A 20,074-nucleotide genomic window follows, 5' to 3' on the forward strand; every position below is an offset into this window, starting at 1 on the left:
AATAATGCACACAGTGTTGGAGACAGGTATGATTTGGGTTTTTTTGTTCTGTTGTGATTGAATGTCCTTCTAAGTGTACTTCCATTATTACTGAGTTACTTTTCACTCTTTTGAAACATGGCATGCTTTCTTTCTAGCCTTATCACACAGTTAAAGGTATTTAATGTAAAATTTTGTTTTTCTTTACAAAGGTTTTAGCAGATGGCTATCTTATGATTGGGATTGATGGCTCAGAAGCAGCAGATGGCTCTGATTGGTTTTGTTACCATGCCACTTCCCCTTCTATTTTCCCTGTTGGTTTCTGTGAAATTAACATGATTGAACTAACTCCACCCAGAGGTACATATAGCATTCTGACCACATTTTATTTTGAATATTTTTCAGTGATATTGTATGTGCCATATGCTTTGTTTCTTAACTCAGTCTACAAAATTCATGTCACTTCTTAGGACTTGTCTCAAGTCTGAAACAAATACAACAGCATAACTTCAAAGTAATCTAAAACAGAGATAACAAACTTTTCATTTAGAAAAAATCAAATTGAACTTCTGCTTGGTTCTGTGGCTAAAATGATTTGCTTTTGCTGTCAGAGATTGAAGATCGCCACGAGTTGAATAGTGTGTTCATTAAGTGAATGGGAAGTATGGTAGTCACCAAAAGGGCTGTTTCAGAATATGTCCTTGCTTGGGAAGTCCTGGCCACGAAAAGGATTAACGAACACTGTAAAGAATCTCAGGCGAATTTGCAACAATACCAGTTAGTTTTTTTGGAGAATATGCACAAACTTGAGCTTTGAGGAAGTAGCCATTAGAGCTGTATGCTGCGTAATCCCTTCTGTGAGAAAAAGCTGTCTGTCCACTAGTACCTATGCCTACAGAAGACTGTATTGCCTTATTTTTTGCATTTTATTGTCTTGGTCTAGCAACTTATAAAGAGGATTGTAACTAGCTCTGTAACAGCAGATAATGATGGTTTTCTATGGATTTTTTTTTTTTTTCCACCATTCTCATTCTTGCAGGCTTCTACTTGCATTGATTGAATTATTTTTCTAGGTAATAACTACAAAGAGAGTCTAATGCAACATGAAGAAAATTTCATATCATTTTCATTATTACACACTAATGAATCTGTCAGTTGGACAGACTTACTATTTTTTCAGCCAACTCACTTAAGGCATTTATTGCCTAGAAATTCATGAGCATAGTCACTCCTTTAAAATATGTGGTGTGAGAGTCTCTTGCAGTAGGAAAAGTTTTTGTGGGAGGGAAAAGCATGTGTACTGATACATGTCAATCAACTTAAAAATAAATACATTAAATTGATTATACAGAATAGGAAAAAAAACTTCCCTTCTGTGATGAAACTTTTCCTCTTTGCTCTTCAAACACTACTTACACAATAGCATGTGAATTTTGTTGTTAACAGATTTAGGATACTTTCATGTTTCTTGTATCGTGGCAACCTTATTCTTTATCTATGTGTATATTATCCTTTTTATTGCAGTTAACCCTAACAGTCCTGTACCATCCACTGAGAGGCGATTATAAATCACTCATGCAATAATCTAAAAGTCATTTGAAAGAGGAATTAACAGGAGTAAAATACAGAACATAAGGCGCATTAACAAATCTAATAGGATCAAAGTGATCAAAGCTTCTTAGCTTTTACGAGAGGTGTATTTTGCTGTCTGAATTTTGGGTTTGAAAATGGAGAGTTTCTTAATTCTGAGTACTCTTAACAAGGGCCATGTGCACATCTCTAGTGTGTGTGTGGTGAGAAGTTAAAGGATTTGCATATAATATTGATTTAGCCAGAGGAACTGTGCATTAGGAAAAAAGCATTAGTATGCAGAACTGATATGTTATTACTCTAATTAATTGTTAGCTATCCAGCTACATCTGTTCATGCAGCTATTACATACCTCATGTGAACGCTCTCTTGCAGATTACATTTAGCAGTGCGGATAACTTAAGTTGCTGTGAAATCATTGGACTTTATAAGCTCATTCCTTCCAAACGTCTTCATCTCTTGCTGAAATCAGTAGAAGATGAAGGTGCTTAGGCACTTTGAAGAATGGGATTGCATTTTGGGCTGTGAATCTTGGCTGCCTGATGAGTCTGGCCCTGCAGTGCTGAGCTGTGACTCAATGGGAGCTCTCTACCCTCACTGCTGTTCCTTGTAGCTCCCCATGCCGTGCCCACTGCGTTGCAATCTTTTAAGAATGTCCAACGCTGTGCACTAGCACAAAGAAATCTTTCAAGCTGTTGTTGCTCCAGCTAGAATTTGAGAATTGTTGGTTTAAGGAATTGTAGAAAGAGTCCTGCATGTTCCATACATATTCAGGAGAAGAGCGAAAGCTAAATATATTTGAGAGATTTTCTTCTCCCTATAGTAGCTTTTAGATTGAAAAGTGAAATCCTGAAATTTTCCATATTATTGCTATTTCTAGCCTTATTTAAGTTTTAAAATATCCATCCTTGTTCTTACCACTCTGTTCCTAACAATTCAAATGTTTCAGTAGCAGAGCTCTTCCCCACAGGAAAGGCACTGGATGTGCTTAATTACATGATCTGTTCTGGGTCGTTTGTGTGGGGCATGGTAGAAATCAAGGACCTACATGGACAGAAAGCTGCTATTATGAATGATTAATCTTAACACTAAACAATACTTTCTGTATTATCCAAAGGTTCATTCATCTTGTTTGTTGCAAGTGGGCCATGTCCCAGGTGACTGTCTTGTCCCTTAGACCAAAGCTCAGAGAGTGGAAGTTTCTGATGCTAATGTTTTGCTTCTTTGTTGTCTTTTTAGCCTAATGCAGTGCCAATATACTGTTTTTGTTGTTGTTCTTACACATGAAGTTTGCAGCTGATGTATGAAAATGTTGTTTAAAATTCACAGGTTATGCAAAACTCCCTTTTAAATGGTTTGACTACCTCAGGGAAACGGACTCAATAGCAGCACCTGTAAAGCTTTTCAATAAGGTAATAAACATACATGTGTGTTTAAACTGCAGTTGGTATTATCTTGGAATCTGTCTCATTTCATAAAATACATTTTGTAAAGCTAAGACAGCAGACTTTTAGAAATAAGAACCATTTGAGTATATTAAGCTTGAGTATTTCTGAAATGTTAAATAAATACAGGGGTACATGGTACTTGATCAATGATACTTGGTCTCTTCTTAGATTAAGTTGACTGAAGTACTCACTTCAACACTGTGCTTAAACCACTTTAATTAACATGTTTGTTTACTGATGTTTGCCTGGTTTGTGTTTGCTTTTCCAGGAAGTTCCAAACCATGGGTTTCATGTTGGAATGAAACTGGAGGCTGTTGATCTGATGGAACCTCGCCTGGTGTGTGTGGCCACAGTCACTCGCATTATCCATCGTCTTCTGAGGATACACTTTGATGGGTGGGAAGATGAATATGATCAGTGGGTGGATTGTGAGTCCCCAGACCTCTATCCAGTGGGATGGTGTCAGCTAACTGGATATCAGCTACAGCCTCCAGCGCCACAGTGTAAGTTCCTGTTTTGTAAATAATGTAACAGTTGCTTCCTGGTCCTTGTTCCTGGGTGATGATTTCCCTAACTTCATCCCTTTCAAGTCAGGTCTCCAAGTGCAACAAAAATAGAACAAATTCAAAGCACGCAGTTCTAATCTCTTCCAACCTTGACTTTTCAAGTTCTGGGCGTTTCTGTGGCTACTTACTGTATTTTTATTTTTTTAATGCCGGAAGATGCTTATTTGATCCAGAGAAAAAGCCTGTTACGTACTCATCAGTTCTGGGTAATATCACTGAGAATTTCTGTTGCTTTAGGATTGCAAATATATATGTAATACCAAATTTGAGGGAACTCGGTGTACACATAGCTGATAATGTGCAGATATTTCTGTGAGAAGACAGTATTTTTAGTGCATCAAGACTTGTCCTGTCAGGTCAATTTATATGATAAATATATCTTATTTATTATATAAATATCCTCATTGATAACTGTATTTCAAGAACTGTTAGTTGTTTAATGGAAGGGCAACAGTAGTTACTGTTAGTAGTTTAACGGGAGACTTTTCCTGCATTAAAGGTACCCTGCCTTTGTTCAGTCACTAAGGAGAAATTCTGTAGCTGTGTAGCAGCTTTGACACATTCTGAAGTGTTTTTCCAAAATACTGAACTTTAATTTTAAATTATTAATTTCTTGCAGCATCAAGAGATAGCCAGTCAAGTTCATCAAAACAGAAGAAAAAATCTAAATCGCAACAGTACAAAGGACATAAGAAAAGTGGGTGACAAAGTAGTATTTGCGCTTCTCTGGTTTAATAAGTTTGTGGTCTCTCCCCAATTCCTTTTCTGTTTGGAAATGTTTGTGTTTAAACAGGTGTTATGCTTAAAGGTTCAGTATGCCATAAAAGGAACTTTTTCATTGAGGCGAACCATTTTTTTATAACTTGCAACAGAGTTGATGTTGCTAATAATAACCTATATGAATTGTAGGTGGGCAACTGTTACAGTACTTTTGGTATTTGGACATCATTTTAGTTAAATAATACATTGACTATGTAGGTATACTGCCGTATACAAAATACTTGGGTATCAATTAACACAGCTTTAACTCTGCTCTTTAACATAGGTGTAGGAATAAGAATCAATTTACTTTGATCAGAAAGAGTAAGATGTAGAAAAATTCAATTACCATCTAGCTGGTTCCTTTTTAAAATAAATAACTTAATTGCCAGTTTTTTAGATGAGACATCTGTGGGAAGCTGTATGTAAATAAAACTTCTATATTATTATTTTCAGAAACAATAAACAGCGTTGCTGTGTGTGACTATTCTTGTCAACAGTAAAACATAGTAATGACATTTTTAAGAATCTGAAGTATTCAGGTTCTTTCCATGGTAATTGTTTCTCCCTGGATCAAGTCATCTTCAAAATACCCAACCAGTGCACATTTTGCATTTCTCCAGTCTTTGATGCAAAAGAGAAGCCTTGCTTAGGAGAATGTGTTCTCGAGTGGCTGTTTCTGCACAGCTTTTCTTCTCTTACTGCAAATCTGCACCTAAAGTGCACTTACATAGTGCACAGACATGTGCACTCTGAGTTTTCTGTGTAATTAGATCTCCGAGTTCCTACGAAACTCCTGTATTCTTTGATTTCTGTAATTATTTTGGGGAACTTTCCAAATTTCCAAGTTCTGAATTTTGGAGAGGCTGGACAAAATTAGTTTTATTTACATGTAGCCTTGTCATTGTCCAAAGGTGTTTAAATTTAAATAGAAACTAGTGTGACCACACTTGTTAAGTCTGCAGAAGAGAGAGCATAGCCCTGATAACAAAGTAAGTTAAGAACACATTTGAGATCAGCCAGAACTTATTAGTTGCATGTGTATTCCTCAGCATTGCACACTGCCTCACCTTTTAGTAGCCATAGCTAGGATATAGGCACGTTGCAGGAGATGCTTATTTGGCTTTGAGTTGGAGTAGTATAGGATTAGTCATGAGACAAGCATCTAGTCTAAAACTTGTCTATCGCAGATCTCAGTAAGGCTCGTGAAACAACTCTTTCCCCTTTTGTACTGTCCTGAGCACAGGAGGAAGTTTCAGCTGTGCTTCATCTTACATGGTATGAAGTGGTTTTGCTCTCTGGCCATCTCATGGTGCTTGTTTAGCCTTCCCACATACTTTACATCTTTGAGTCCCATGAAATGATCTTTTCAGCACAGAAATGCAGCTGTTGGACAGCGCCACTTAAAAAGAGCCGGTAACCAGCCTGTCAGAGAAAAATGATGGTTCTGAGAGACTCGCCTTCCTCTTGCAGATATTCCGGACCATATCGCCCTATCTAACCATTTATTTTTGTACAATCAACCCTTTAATGTGGGTACTGCACCTTTAGTGAAAGTTTTGACATGTTTTCTTTTCAGTGTTCTTTTGATTGTGCCCATATTTTGATAATTATCAGTATTGACTAATGAAACTGGAAAAGTAATTGTGACATTATTGCTATTCATAACATTTTTTTTGTCTTAGATCTCATTTCTTTTTTTTTTCTTTTACAAAAGAAAGAAGAGAAAAATAAAACTGAAAAAAAAAAAAAGGTGTTTTACTTGAATGAAACTTATCTTCTGGGATTTAAAAATTTTAATGTATTGATTACTGTTTGACAATGTTTTTTCTTGTCTCACATAGATGTTTACAGTCTGTTTTGTAGATTGTAAATGGCTAACAGTTAATCTTATTTTTACTTTCCTGAAGGCTAAATAGGGAGTAAACAGTAAACAAGAGGGTAAACTGTAAAATAAGTGTTGTTCTGAGCAACAGTCATTATTCCTATTAACATGTTCAGTTACCTTCTTAAACCAGTGTTTACCCAGAGTTTCTGGAGAAAACTCTGTGGCGAATGTATTATTGTAAGTGATTTGTTAAAATATGTTAATACTAGAGCATAACTTAAAGTTCAGTTTATGGTCAGAAAGCATTTACTTTCTCCGAGATAATGAATGTAAGATAATGGGAAATGTGGAGTCTGTTCCCAATTTCCATAATATTAAGTAAATTTAAGGATAAGTTGTACTTACTTTGAACATTATAGATCTTTAATGTTCGTTTTTGTTTGTTTTTTTTAGTGACTTCATTGCAGCTGAAAGAGGAGTTGCTAGATGGAGAAGAGTACAGCTTCCTTCAAGGAGCATCTGATCAGGAAAGCAACGGATCTGCCAGTTACTACATCAAACAGGAACCGTAAGGCAGCTCAGAAAAGTGAGGGACACAGTATTGGTGATACAAAAAGAGCCTTTCTCCAAGACTGACTGATTTTGTTCCCACTTTGATGGTACAGTTCGGGAGACTGTACCTGGGGCACTTTGCTAACTGTAGATGAGTTAGACTCAGTTCAGAATTTTTTGGAAGGGCGGGGAAACTATTTTAGTGAAAAAGATTTTTCAATTTATTAAAAAAAATGGACACTTTTGTGTTGTATTTGAAGCTTTTGAAAGAATTTTGTAATATTTTCAAGTTCAGATTTATTGTGCATTGTTAACAAGAACTGAAATTCTAATTTTTTTGTAAGATTAAAGTTTAATTAGCATGATTGTGGGAAGCGGTTGGAGGAAGATATAGTTGCAAATACAAATGAACTGTCATAACAAATGAACCTTTTTGGTACAAGTTGGGAGACTTTGACTCTTGTGAACTGCACTGGTCACGCCTCTGGTTTTCTGTTGTGAGAATAAGGCATTTAAGCCCTGATTTAGAGGCATAAATTGTATGTGGAAGATAGTCCTGTAAAGCTCTACTCAGTGAGTAGCCCCAGTTGCAACGGAGCCATCACCTGAGGAAGATTTTAACTTTTCAAGATGTTTTTATTTAGTTTAAAATACTTTTTTTATGTATAAGATTTTTTTTTTTGCAAAGTTCCTTAGGGTCTGATTCAGTGCCCATTAATATCAGTAGCCTTGTCTCCATTGACTGCAGTGGGCATTGGGTTGGGACTGTAAAGCTTTTGTCTGTACGTGAATGTCTGTAGTCTTGGAATGCTTCAGCAAATGTTTGCAGAGCCCTATGCCAAACTGGAACTTCAGGAAAATTCCCTCATTTGGAAGATTAGTGTTAGCTATGAATATAAACTAAAGAAGAAACTTAGATGAACCATAACTCAGGCCTCCCTTAGTCATGGGAAGGAAGTTCTGAGTATTCTTCTGATTATTTTTTTTCCATTCAGAAAGATCTAGATGTTTCCGTACCATCTTAAATATTTATTTCTGAACATTCAAAACCAATGTTCCACATGGTTTTAGATGAGCTAAAAGGAGCCATACAGTGTGGATTAAAAAACTAGTTCAGTTCTGCACAGCCTGCAATATTATTTTCTTGCTGCGATAGCGTAATATGGAAGTTGAGACTTGAGAACAGTATATAAGTCATATACTCTCTAGTATACAATTCATAAAACTGGATTTGCTTATTGCTTGGAATCCCTGTGTCTCACTTCATGTCCCATTAGCCCCACCTGCTTTAACTGTCTAGATTTTTTAAAGGCAGAAGTCATGTAAAAGGGTGACAGTGACTCCCAGCAAAATACAAAGTATTTTAGCACAAGCTCTTAATAATTTGGATTTTATCTTTCTGTAATTTTAAACTTTGTACATTTTTGTAAATGACATCACTCATGGATTTGATTAGTAAAATTGATTAATCAGCCCTGCAGAGCTGTGACTGGAAAAATGTGCATCAAGAGCTTTAGCTTTTACCAGTAAGGTTCATTAACTAAACTCTCAGGAATTAACTGCATATGTTCTATAAGTGCTTCTGGGTCTTAGCAGGTCCCCTTCAGAGCAGTACAATGATCATCTGACTCTTGACCATAAATTAGGGCTTAAAAAAAAATTAATCAAAATTATCACCTGTGTTCCTACAGCCTAAGAAATGCTTTAAGGATATCAACCCACAGGGCGCCAGGAGACGGTTTTTGTATATTGTTCTTTGAGCTTAAAAAAAAAAGTGCATAGAAAGTTGAAAACCAGCAATTTGATTATTTTCTAAAATATTGCTCTAATTTTGGGTACATAGTATTGGTAGTATGCACAGGTTTACCTCATTCTATGCAAGAGGGGTTCATTATGTAAAGTTTTGTATTTACTACTGGAAGTAAAAAATGTCCTGTATAGTGTAGGAATGTCTGGAATTCTTTTCTCCCTTACTGATAAAATTTCTTAAAGAATGACCCCTTTTTACAGCAGCTTCTTATACTGACTGAATCTGGTTATCAGATTATAAGCATCTGTAAATTCAGGTGGTAAAGACATTTTAGCTCTCTAAAATAGCCATAAAAGGACTTTGTCAGGCTTGGTAGACTTCAAATACGTTCTCAGATTCTGACCCACCTTTGACATTTCTTTTGAACAGCCTGGATTGGAGAAGTAGGATTATAGACCATTGTAGTGACACTTTGAGCCTTGATTATTTTTTTTTTTCCTGTGTTCTTCATTTAACCTTCTGTAAAATGCAGCTCTGCAAGCATTGATTTGGTTTGGTAAGTACATTACTATTGATTTTGAAATTTTTTTTTAATGCAACAACTTGCAGATTATCCCAGTCAGCTGGAACAAGGTTGCACAGTCTTACTTTCTTCTGTCATCAATAGCTTCTGACTTCAGTAGAAGAACTCTTGCATTAATTTGTGTTTCATAATGTGAAAATTTGGGCTAGCCGTGAGCAGGGTATATTGCCAAGTCATGAAACCTTGGGCTTCTGCACATTGCCCAGACTCAGGACTTGGTTTCCCGGTCATACCTGATTTCTGAGTTACAGTCTTCAAAGATCAAGAGGAAAAATTAGCACTTAAGTTGAAAACACTTCCAGTGTTGGAGAAATGTACGAATAGGATTTGAGGTCTGTCAGTCTTTATAATGTTCTTTAAAAATAGTTATTTTATTCGTTAAACACTAAAAAGTATGTGAGTTGACTTGCATTCTCGGACACACATGTGACTTCAGTGGAAGTTGTGTGTTGAGATTTATGGGTGAAATTTCTCTTCTGTTTCTGAACTCAAAATAGATCTCAATTGTGCAATTGTCAAGTACAGTGAAATCTGTCCAATTGATTCTTTGTGGCTTAATTGAAGTCACTTGCTTAGGAGAGGTTTAACGAAAACCTGAGCAAAATTCTATCAGGTATGTAGAGAATGGTCTCTTCAGAGAGTTGGGTTACCTCTCGGCTGTGATACCCATAGTGTAGGCTTCACTGTATTTGCAAAGCATTTGTGAGAACATGGCTCTAGGCATTTTTATCTTTGTTTTACTCTAAGCCATGTTACTTGGCTAAAAGAGCAGCAAAGTGTTGGACATCTGAAATCTTCAATGGGGTCGAACTAATTTCAGTATTTGGCATAGTGCATTTTTATAACCGTAAGGTAGCGCAAGTTATGTACCTTACTTTGCAGCTACCCTTCTTCTACTGCTCAAAATCTTTCTGCTGATCTTTGGATTTTGTTATTTTAAAAACAACTCTTTAACCTTTTCCTTGCTGCATCTGAGGAAAGCTAAAGCAGTTATCAATTCCTTGTTCTACGGATACTAACACGGGTTTCAGTGTTTGTTTGTTTTTTTTATTGTTGTTTTATGTGATGTGAATACCCTCTCCTGTCAATATTTGTACGATGGTGCTAATATATTTGGTAACAATCCTTTATTGGGAAGGGATTTTTAAAAACTGTGATTTAAACTGAATTTTTCTTCCTTTTAATTTTCATATTTAAAAAGCCACAGCCATTTATACAAAAAGGCGTCAGCTTTGGCCCCTGGGAAAATGTTGGGGCGGGAATCAAGATTCAACAAATAGGGTTTTTACATCATTTCTGTATGTATTTGATATATAGATCAATATCTGTACAAATTTAATCTTTTATTTTCTTGGTAATTTGTGTGGTCAATGAGAGAGAGTATTTAAAGCTTTCTCATGCAATGTACATAACTAAGTGAAAAAATGCTTTTGGAGAAATTAATGTTACTTTCATTTTTACAAGACTGCAGATTTTCAGCATGGATGTGAAAAGCATTAAAATTATAACTTTGTGTACAAGATGAAAATAATTCACTAAATTTGCCTTTTTTACACAAAAATAAAAATTATAAAAAGCCTTCTGAATAGTGATTGTTTTACTTAAAAGGCACTCCCTTGCACACTCACAAATGCATTCCAGCTTGTTTCTCTCCTAATACAGTGCGGATCAAATACCCACAATTTCTAAAACCATGAGCACAAATAAAGCAGGAGAGAGTCTGAGCACAGGTAAGGTTTTTAATATAAGGTGGCATTAGATAAGCATTTAATAGAGAGCAAGCTTTGCACTTGGTCTCATTTCAGCTGGTGTTAATAGTTGGGTGGGGAGGGACATTTTGTCACAGGGTAGTGACACATTTTTCTTCTAGTTCAGTTCTGCTACGCTGGAATTTATTCTGATACAGCTGTACAGGGACGTTTGTGCTAACTATTCCTTTTATGAGAGGAAAATACTGACCCACAGAGTAAAGTGGCTTATGTGACTATTTGAACTCAGTACTCCGTTTTACAGTGAATGCACCACAACAAATTAGTTCATATCATCCATTTATTTGACAGTGCTGAAAAATGACTAAGATAACCGTGGTGATAATTGCTCCCAGGTCAATAGCTGGAATGAGATGATGTGTTAAGAAGGCACAATTCATTGTGGAAACTTCTTTCACTCATAGATCCAGTCATGTGCACAGGACTTGAAGTCAATGAGCTCTGCAGGTTTGAACCAGAGGTTGATCTCCTTCTGTGCACTTTCTACGGAGTCGCTGCCATGAATGATGTTTCTGCGGAAGGAGACAAACGCATTGTTTCAGCAACACGGTAGTTCCCCCTATGCCAGAACTTGGATGAAGCATCTAGAGCTGCAAGACTACTCTTTCAGGTACAGTATTCAAATACCCCCCCTATATGAGCTACCTAAGCCTAGCAGGGTGACTAGGGCTACTTTACTACAGCAGCCACTGCCAGTGCCTGATCTTACACGAAGCTCTGATGAGGAGCTGCATTTCAAGAAAGTCAGTTTTGTACCAAGCCATTTTCTTAGGTAGCAGCTATGGATTGTGACCTGCAAATAAAATACCATCAGAGTAGGATCTCTAATAACAATTTTGACTTCCAAGAATAAAAGACTACCACCACTGAGTTATTAATCTCAATTGATTAAAAAATTGAGCACAAACCTTCCTACTTGAATGCAGAAATCACCACGGATGGTACCAGGCTTTGAGTCTGCAGGGTTTGTTTCCCCTAGCATTACTCTCCCAGTTTTAACCACGTTGAGTCCTTCCCATACCTTAAGGAAAAAAAGACAAACCAATCCTATTAATCTATGTTTATATAAAATAACAAAGATTAATCTTTGTCAATAACATACTTTGTAAAGAAACAAGGCCTCCACCACTAAAAAAAAAATAAAAATCTAGCCTAGATTCTCTTAGGCCCGTACAGACAACTAGGGAAAAAAAATGAACTGAAAGTGATTATAAAAAAACAAAAACAAAAACCAAAACTATCAACATTATCACTACACTAAAGGAGATGCTTTACCAAGCCTCAGAGTTAAATGACATACAGGGCAAATGTCACCACCTTTCTGTAGTGACAGGGTAAGGACACTCTGCATTGCAGGTGCTCCTAGTTAGGTACATAGCCAAACAGAAGGAGATGCTACTAGGGAAATCTTATTGCTTTGGAGAAAGTGCAAAAAAGGAATGACACAGAAGATGGGTTTCTGTGGGAGAAGGCAAGCCCAAAACCCTGACCCCTTTTTTCCACAAAACAAAAGATTCTTTGGTGCAGAAAACAGGCTTTCAGAAATTTTAGTTAATCTATGCTAAGCATTTTAATATGTATTTTATACATGCACACTTTTATTCTTGTTAATAAATAGTAATTTCTTACTTGATTGTCTTAATTTTAATTTTGGTTTTCTTTTATCAGAACCATGTAGTCTGAAAAAAATGTATTCCCGTAACAGTGTATCTGAATATTTTAAAATAATTTACGGACCCAGACAAATATATTGGAGAAAATAGCCTTTAAGTAAAATCAAGCCACTTACCATGGCCACAATAGGTCCAGAGTTCATGTATTTAACCAAACCAGGGTAGAAGGGTCGGTCTTTCAGGTCAATGTAATGTTGTTTGAGAAGGTCTTCAGAGGCCTTTAAAAGGACCAGTGTAACATTAAGTATCACTTCCAAAATATCATACTACAAAAGGTGTCAGTGCTGCAGACTAAGTAACTGGATTCACCAGCTGTTAGATTATCAGTGATTGCTGCAATACTATTAATGAGTTTCAATGAAAGTTCCTAATGTGAAATTAAAGGAGTGCACGATGCACCATCTTTCTTTGTGGTAGCGTCAGCGGTGCCAAGTTGTCAAAATTATTTCTTTGCATTACAGTAATCCTCAGCAATAAGCTGAGCGCAGGATGTCTGGATGATGTTACCCGGTACAACCTTTTAGTCAAGGTCACTTCAGCTCTCTCAAGGAGGCTGCCTTAAGCCATCCGAGCAAATTTTGTTTCCTTAGGAAACGGCACTGACCACATGTTTGTGCTTGATGGAAAGCTTGGCCTGACGTGTGATCCACTACTGCCAGCTGTTGGGCAAATTCTGCATCAGATTCCCATTCTGATGCAGGAAAAGCCACAGAGGGATATATATATTTATTAAAATATATAAATATATATAAAATAAGTACGTATTTTGGCAGGTGAGGGATATCGTTTCAGACAGAGCCCGAGGGCCGTTCCCGGGCGCGGACACTTACGTGCACGAACTTCATGGCCACCAGCCGGAAGCCCTTCTGCTCGAACCGCTTGATGATCTCTCCCACCAGCCCCCGCTGGACCCCGTCGGGCTTGATGGCGATGAAGGTGCGCTCGCAGTTGGCAGCCATCGCGCTGCGGGGAAGAGACACGGGCAGGGCTGAGGCTCGGCGCACCCCGCCGCCGCTCAAGGTCGGAGGGGGCCGGCGGCCGCCCCGCCCGGGCCCACGTGGCGCCGGGCTCGCGTTGAGCCTCCCCCGCCCTTGCCGCGCTCAGCCCGCGGGGCCCCGCTCCCTCCCCTCCCCTCCGCCGCCCGCTGAGGCCAGGCCCGCAGGCCGCCGCCGCGCCCGGGGCTGAGGCGGCCCCGTCCGCCATGAGGGGCCCGCCGCTGGCGCGGCCCGCACCCCCTCGGCCTCCCCTCACGGAGCGCAGCGCTGAGGGCGGGGGGGGGCCCTCGCCTCACCTCGCCGGAGCTCCCGCAGCCGCTACCGCCCGCACCGCAGCCACCGAAGGAAGAGAAGGAGGCGGAGGCAGGCGGTCTCCGGATCCCCCGCCCTGCGGAGAGGAGGAGCCGCTCGCTTTGCGGCGCTTAGGGGCGGGCCTGCCGGGGCTGCGGGCTCGCTTCGGGGCCAGCCCGCGCTGCCGGGGTGCGGCCCGGGCCGGAGGGACGCTGCTGGTGCGGGGCCTGCTGGCGGCCGCTGCGCTCCCTCAGCGCCCGGCCCGGCTGCCGCCCAGCCCCCGCCGCGCCTGGCAGCCGGCCCGGCCCCTCTCCGGGCTGAGGGCAGCTGCTGGCCGGGCGGCCGGCGGCACCTGCCGCCTCCAGCCCTTCGGAGGCCGCCTATGCAGGGTGACTGGCTTTCAGCTGCCGCAACGGGGCCGTAAGCCTCTTCCACAGGGAAAAGGTCAAGAACGTTCAACTGCACTTAACCATTTTTTACTACTTTGCTGTTTGCAGGGGTATCCCTGCAGCCTGCTAACTAATGGTGGCTACTGCCAGCCTCGCTTAGGCAGAGCAGCACGCCTTACAGCTCCTTGAAATTCTATTTCTCACAGAAAAGTGATGCAGGATCTCTAAGTCAGGAAAGTTATTGGTGATATAGCTGAGATGCAGGAAGATGAAGCTGCCACGTGTCAAAACGCAGGTGTAAAACTCTACAGTCCCTGTACCCGGGTCATAACGAGAATTAGCAACAGTGTTGTTACTTCTTAACTTTACTACTTGGTACTTTACTAATTTACAGAACACATTTTATCTTCCTGAGCTAGTTATGACCATATACCATCACTGCAATTCTAATACCCTTTGCAGTGCTTATGCAGTCTGTTATTGATGAACCACTTAGAATTAGTGAAACTGGACATGCTCAGCCAGGCATCTCAGGTGTGCAGGAGTATTGCATTTCCTCTGAGAGATGGCTGACCTCCACCTTCTCTCAGTCTAAATGCGTTAGAAATATTCATCAGTAGCTTTCTGACAACTCTTACATCTCAGGATAACCCAAATTTATTTATTTTGTAGTAAGCAAATCAAGAAAAAGAAACCTCAAATAATCCTTCAAGCAAAAGTGGAATTGGAGACAACTCATCTGGTGCAGAGGTTTGTCACACGTTTCCATTTCTCTAACAACCTTTAACTTAATTATTTATTTTCTATAACACTGAATGTTTTCAGAAGAGAAGCTAATAACCTCACCTACAGCTTGGTAGTTAGGGAATTTGTTCCTTCTCCTTATTAATTAGCTCTAAGACAATATAATGAAAAATGCCTTTTATTTCACTTAGGAAACAGCAAATATTGTTTTATTCTGAACCATCTGTTTTTAGTAGTTAGATATCCTCATAAAGTATCATAACCATTGAATTCAGCATTCATTGCACACTTTAGTATTTGAAACAAGAACTCACTGTAGGAAAAAACCTGAGAGTTCAAACAGCTAATTTCATTAAACTCTTGCTTTTAATGAATGCAATCTTGCAGGTGAAAAAATACATAATTTTGACCCCCAACACATTTCTTGTTCCTCATCCAGTACAGCTAGGGAGTATTTGTTAAAATCTCTGCAAGAAGCTGACAGTTTTCTCTGATAGAAGCAGACACTTCTACTGAAATATATTTAGCATTATTATGACTGTATTTCTTTACATGATTAAATAAATTTAAAAGATAATGCTATCGTAACTTCTGAAATTCCTTACATAAGAACACCTTGTCGTTCTAACTATTAAGGAAAGAACACAAATGAGAACCTAGCTAAATTATCAGCTGTTAGGTCAGTAAAGCAAACAGCACTGTTGTTGCCGTGTGCAATGTCAGAGGACTGCTACGGCAAAGTGGCTGAAGGTAGATCTCCCTCATCCATCCTCACATTAATCTTCTTTTCACATAAAAGGGCATTTCATAAAGCCTGGCCTGTTAATCCTCCCTTAAAATGCTAAATAAATCCCATGTGGGGAGAAAAAAAAACAAAACAAGTTCAAACCATGTCAATTTAGAGAAAAGTTCCCATTTTAATCAAAACCATGCTCTCCAGGCACAGCATGTTCTGGAGAGATAAATAAATCAGCTTTTTTATACAGCCATTCTGGGCATGGGGATTCGCTTGATATCAAGTTCAATCCTCAACATTTGGGCACACTATGAACATATTTACATACCATGAGTTGTCCCCTAACATTTTGACAACGTTAACCTTTCACGCTGAGCCATTTGCATATTTATTTACCAAATGCCCTCTTTCACCACAGAGTATTTCAGGAAAATACATGTGTTATATACTCTGTATCTTAATCTCGTATGTCTCAGCTTTTTAAAAGTACAATTCCATCTATAACTTCACAGGTTTTTAACCAAAGCAGCAGCAAACACTGACTATATTTAATATTCACAACAGAGCAATCTCACAAATTTCTGAGACAGGTTTCTACCAGTTTATAAGAAAGGTTTTGAAATAGCTAGAGGCTAGCAGATGTTTGCAGAGTAAGGATATCAGAAGGAACAGGCTCAGTTCTACTCATAGATCCATTCATGAGCACAGCTTCTGTAATCAACCAGTTCTTCAGGAGTGAACCATAAACTGATCTCTGTCTCAGCGCTTTCTACAGAATCACTTCCATGGATGATGTTCCTAGGAAAAGAAAAGGTGGATATAAAAGTAATATAATCCTCAAACTCAAAGCAAAGCACAGAGTGTGCCATCCCAGCTTTGCTCATCGTTTTTGCCACCGGGGAAGACCTCAACTCAACTTCCATCTTTAGATCATAACATTACATGGGCACAGGGAACTGCAGCCCTGTGCATAAGAGAGAGGAGGATGGAGCACAGTTCCTACGTATATGATGACATATCACTGGACACTTAGTGTCTTTAGATGATACCAACAGTTTCAAAGAATACCTTCCAACTTGAACGCAGAGGTCACCACGAATAGTGCCAGGCTTGGAATCGAATGGATTAGTTTCCCCCAGCATCACTCTTCCAGTCTTAATCACATTAAGACCTTCCCATACCTTTAAAAAAACCAAACCATTGAGATTATGAAATCTTAGCAGTAGATGAAATAGCAAGAGTTAATCATACCTTCCAGAACTACACAATGCTGTCCATCATGGAACAAATCACCATCTGAATATTTCTAATAGCAAGACAAATTTTATCTCCAGTTTTTTCTGCCAGATTTTTGAAGCATCTCCTGAAGTTCTCCTCTTCTGCACAATACCTCTCCCCTCACCAAGGATGGGAAGAGAGTAATTTTAAATCTCAATATGGTAAACAGCCATCCAAAGCTGTCTGCTCACTGAAGATCTAGCTCTCCAGCTCAACTCTTTTAAAAATATGCTATCAAGGAAAAAAAACAGAAAATCCCTTCTAATTAAGTTAGACTGAAAGAGATTTTCAAAGTTACTATAGTTTAGGAGTATGGTAAAAATATTCCACCACCATTTTTCAGCTTGCTTAATACATGGCATTTCATAGCGGGTTTTTTTGCAGGTTTACTGTTTCTCAAAGTCCCAGCTTTGGTTCCCCCTTTACCCCTGCCCTCTTCCTCAACATGCTGACTCAAAGGAGAGAAAGATTATGAAAAAAAAGATTAAAGGAAAAGGAGTTAACAGCACACCTTCCTAATTACAGTATTTGAATCTCGGTTTTAAGTCTTTTTAAAAGTAAACCAGAATTCAAAATTTAACACAATCTTATTGCAGGTAAGACAGTTAAACAGTATGTTTTTCTTAGCTGAGCTTTCTCTTTAAGAACTCACCATAGCTACAACAGGTCCAGAGTGCATGTACTGCACCAGACCATCGTAGAACGGCCGGTCTTTCAGGTCGATGTAGTGTTCTCTCAGAAGGTCTTCAGAGGCCTGCATTAAAAACCAACCAACCAAACCAAAAAAGCTCACTGTAAGAACTTAGGAGCATACTGAAATCACATAGATTAACCACAGAGCACTATTAATCCTAAAACTTGCACGCACTTGAAAATTCAGCATTTCTAGCATCTTCCTAGAAGTACTTCTGGTCAACATGAATTGGAACTGTTTGCTTTAACCACAACTGAACACAAAAAAGTATCTTTTGCCAATATAGACACCTTATGGGACATGGTACTTGTTGAAGATATTCAGAGATATTTATTAGGTATAGGATGCACCTATAAGAATATTCTCTTCAGACTAAGGACATCAAGCATCAAGTTACTAAAATTAGCGTGCTTAGCATGTCTAAAGCATTTAGCCAGAGCTGGGATTTGGAACTTTTCCAAAATACCCAAAATATTCAAAGACTTCCCACAATTTCAGATATAATTGTTCTGAAGTCTACATTTGTCATTATAGCACGCTGTGCTATTTTAAGGCTGCATTTTATATGAAAAAGGAGACATACGAATTAAGGAAAGCTTACATGTATCAATTTCATGGCCACCAGTTTGAATCCTTTCTGTTCAAACCGCTTGATGATTTCTCCCACCAGTCCCCGCTGGACTCCGTCAGGCTTGATGGCGATGAATGTGCGCTCGGAGATAGAAGCCATCGTCCTAATGAGGAAGGGAATAAAAGTCATTATTCCAGGACCAGCAGGCAAGTGCAATCACAGCCCCGTATCGCGTGTAATATCAGCTATTATTATAATTAAATCTGAAGGTCGTTAACCCATGATCTGCACCAGTCTGATAAATCAGTTGCAGTACAAGGGTTTTCACGAGTGCTACCAAAGTAAGTTTAAAACAATAACAATGTGTCGCATATAGAAACATGCAATTAGCAAACATGAAAATCAGAAGAGCTCGAAGTGGAATGAAAGGTTGGGACTGTCACTGATACATCTCCAGGTGCAGCGTGGGAGGCTGCTGCCCGCAACTCGGGGCAAAGCAGGTGGAATAAAGCCGTATGCACCGTGTTCATCCGTAAACCGATGTTATGGGGGCTGTTTTTTGGAGCAGCGCTTGGCTGCCGGTGTGTCTGTGCGCGCTCACGTATCTCTGTCTGCAGCGGGCACAGCGGGGAAGGGGGGGCTGCAGGGGGGCCGTCACTGCGGGACGCAGCCATCGGTGCGGTTTCGGTGCTGTCGAAAAGCGCTGAAACGGGTCGGGGTTCAGCCCCTGCCCGCGGTGGGGCGAGGCGGGGAGACCATTCCCGCGGCCCCTCTGTCCCGCAGAACCGGGGGCTGTCCGGCCCGCTCGGCCTCCCGCTCCCCCCTCGCGGCCCCATTTCCCCCCAGCGCCGCCCCGTCTCACCTGCTGGCGGCCCCGGCTGGGTCTGGCGGCCCGGCGGGGCGGCCGCACCGGCCAGCCCGCGGCTTAGCCCTAAGCCGGCCCCGCCGCCGCCGCCGGGGCCACCACCTCGGGGCGGCCTGCGCTCGGTTGCCATGGCGACGGCGCGGCCTCCCGCCTGCAGGGGGCGCTGGGCCGGGCCCGGCGGGCGCGGCAGCGGGTGTCGCCGTTCCCACCCCCGCCGCTTCCGGGACCCCCCCCCCGCCCGTCTCCCCCCGGGTTGAGGGTCCCCCGCAGCCGTTCCCGGGACCGCCCGGGCGGTGCCGGCCCGCCCCCGTACGCCTGATCCGCTAACGGGATTTGTTTCCGTGGTCCCTGTTCGTCTCCCGCCGGCGGTCCCCAACCTCCCACTGGACCCCCAGCACCCAGCTCGGGAGGGCTGCTGCCGGCCCACACCATCACCTACCGATTTTCCTTTTTCCAGGTTATTTAAAGCTGGGATGCCCGGGAAATGCCTTTTTTAAGCATTTAAGGCTTAGCTGCTGAATATTTTTTATTTAACAAAAGGCACATGAAATTATTTTAATAAAAATCTCATTATCATACTGTTCTGTTTTACTTAGGTTCCCTCTCTAAAGAAGGCATTTTCTTCCCCACTGGTTATACTGCATTAGATCTTGGAGTCAAAACACTCTTCAACAATTTACCACTTAACTGTTCTGCCTTGAGAATTTTATTCCATTTGAGAGATCTGAGGATAAAACATCTGGATGCCGAGTTCTTGTGTTCTCAGCATGTCCTGCTCAGAGGAAATCTGTGCTTGTCCTGTTTTTGTTTCTCAAACTGGGGTGAACTTCCTGGGCTCTACTCCCTGGCTCTTCTTGAAAGCAAAATAAAATGCATTTCACTTCCTTCTGGGCAGGATTTAGCTGCTGCTGAACAGGGATAAGTTCAGCTTTTTGATAGCGTAGATTTCCTTACTTGGAATCTCTTTTCTTTGCGACAGTCTGTCACGTGCCCATGTCTTACTTTGCGTTCTGG

General features: G+C 40.4%; 3 protein-coding genes across 12 annotated transcripts in view; 1 reads left to right on the plus strand and 2 right to left on the minus strand.

Annotated features, from left to right (window-relative positions):
* MBTD1 (mbt domain containing 1) overlaps positions 1-10,980 on the plus strand; it is a 32,594-nt gene extending 21,614 nt beyond the window's left edge. For 8 of the 10 annotated variants that reach the window (XM_086762543.1, XM_086762547.1, XM_086762544.1 and 5 more), the window contains 5 exons: positions 192-339; positions 2,899-2,981; positions 3,286-3,520; positions 4,203-4,280; positions 6,624-10,980. In XM_086762543.1, the coding sequence (XP_086618669.1) occupies positions 192-339; positions 2,899-2,981; positions 3,286-3,520; positions 4,203-4,280; positions 6,624-6,742 (663 nt within the window). In that variant the 3' untranslated portion in view covers positions 6,743-10,980. Of the gene's footprint in view, positions 1-191; positions 340-2,898; positions 2,982-3,285; positions 3,521-4,202; positions 4,281-5,588; positions 5,646-6,623 lie in introns of those variants that run through there. The other 2 variants (XM_086762550.1, XM_086762549.1) reach the window with 2 other exon arrangements.
* A 106-nt stretch (positions 10,981-11,086) lies between these two features.
* On the minus strand, positions 11,087-13,938 carry LOC104474998 (nucleoside diphosphate kinase). Its single transcript, XM_086762554.1, has 5 exons — positions 13,789-13,938; positions 13,328-13,460; positions 12,614-12,715; positions 11,733-11,845; positions 11,087-11,336 (listed from the first exon to the last, which is right to left on the minus strand). Exons 2-5 carry the CDS (start codon positions 13,454-13,456, stop codon positions 11,219-11,221), a joined length of 462 nt encoding a protein of 153 aa, XP_086618680.1. The 5' UTR covers positions 13,457-13,460; positions 13,789-13,938; the 3' UTR covers positions 11,087-11,218.
* Positions 13,939-14,813: 875 nt separating this feature from the next.
* On the minus strand, positions 14,814-19,167 carry LOC104473395 (nucleoside diphosphate kinase). Its single transcript, XM_086762555.1, has 5 exons — positions 19,058-19,167; positions 18,226-18,358; positions 17,583-17,684; positions 16,721-16,833; positions 14,814-16,450 (listed from the first exon to the last, which is right to left on the minus strand). The coding sequence occupies exons 2-5, from the start codon at positions 18,352-18,354 to the stop codon at positions 16,333-16,335; spliced, it is 462 nt and encodes a 153-aa protein (XP_086618681.1). The 5' UTR covers positions 18,355-18,358; positions 19,058-19,167; the 3' UTR covers positions 14,814-16,332.
* Between the last annotated feature and the right edge of the window lie 907 nt (positions 19,168-20,074).

The sequence above is a fragment of the Chlamydotis macqueenii genome, chromosome 18 (genome assembly GCF_036417535.1).
Source record: "Chlamydotis macqueenii isolate bChlMac1 chromosome 18, bChlMac1.mat, whole genome shotgun sequence".
NCBI lineage: Eukaryota > Metazoa > Chordata > Aves > Otidiformes > Otididae > Chlamydotis > Chlamydotis macqueenii.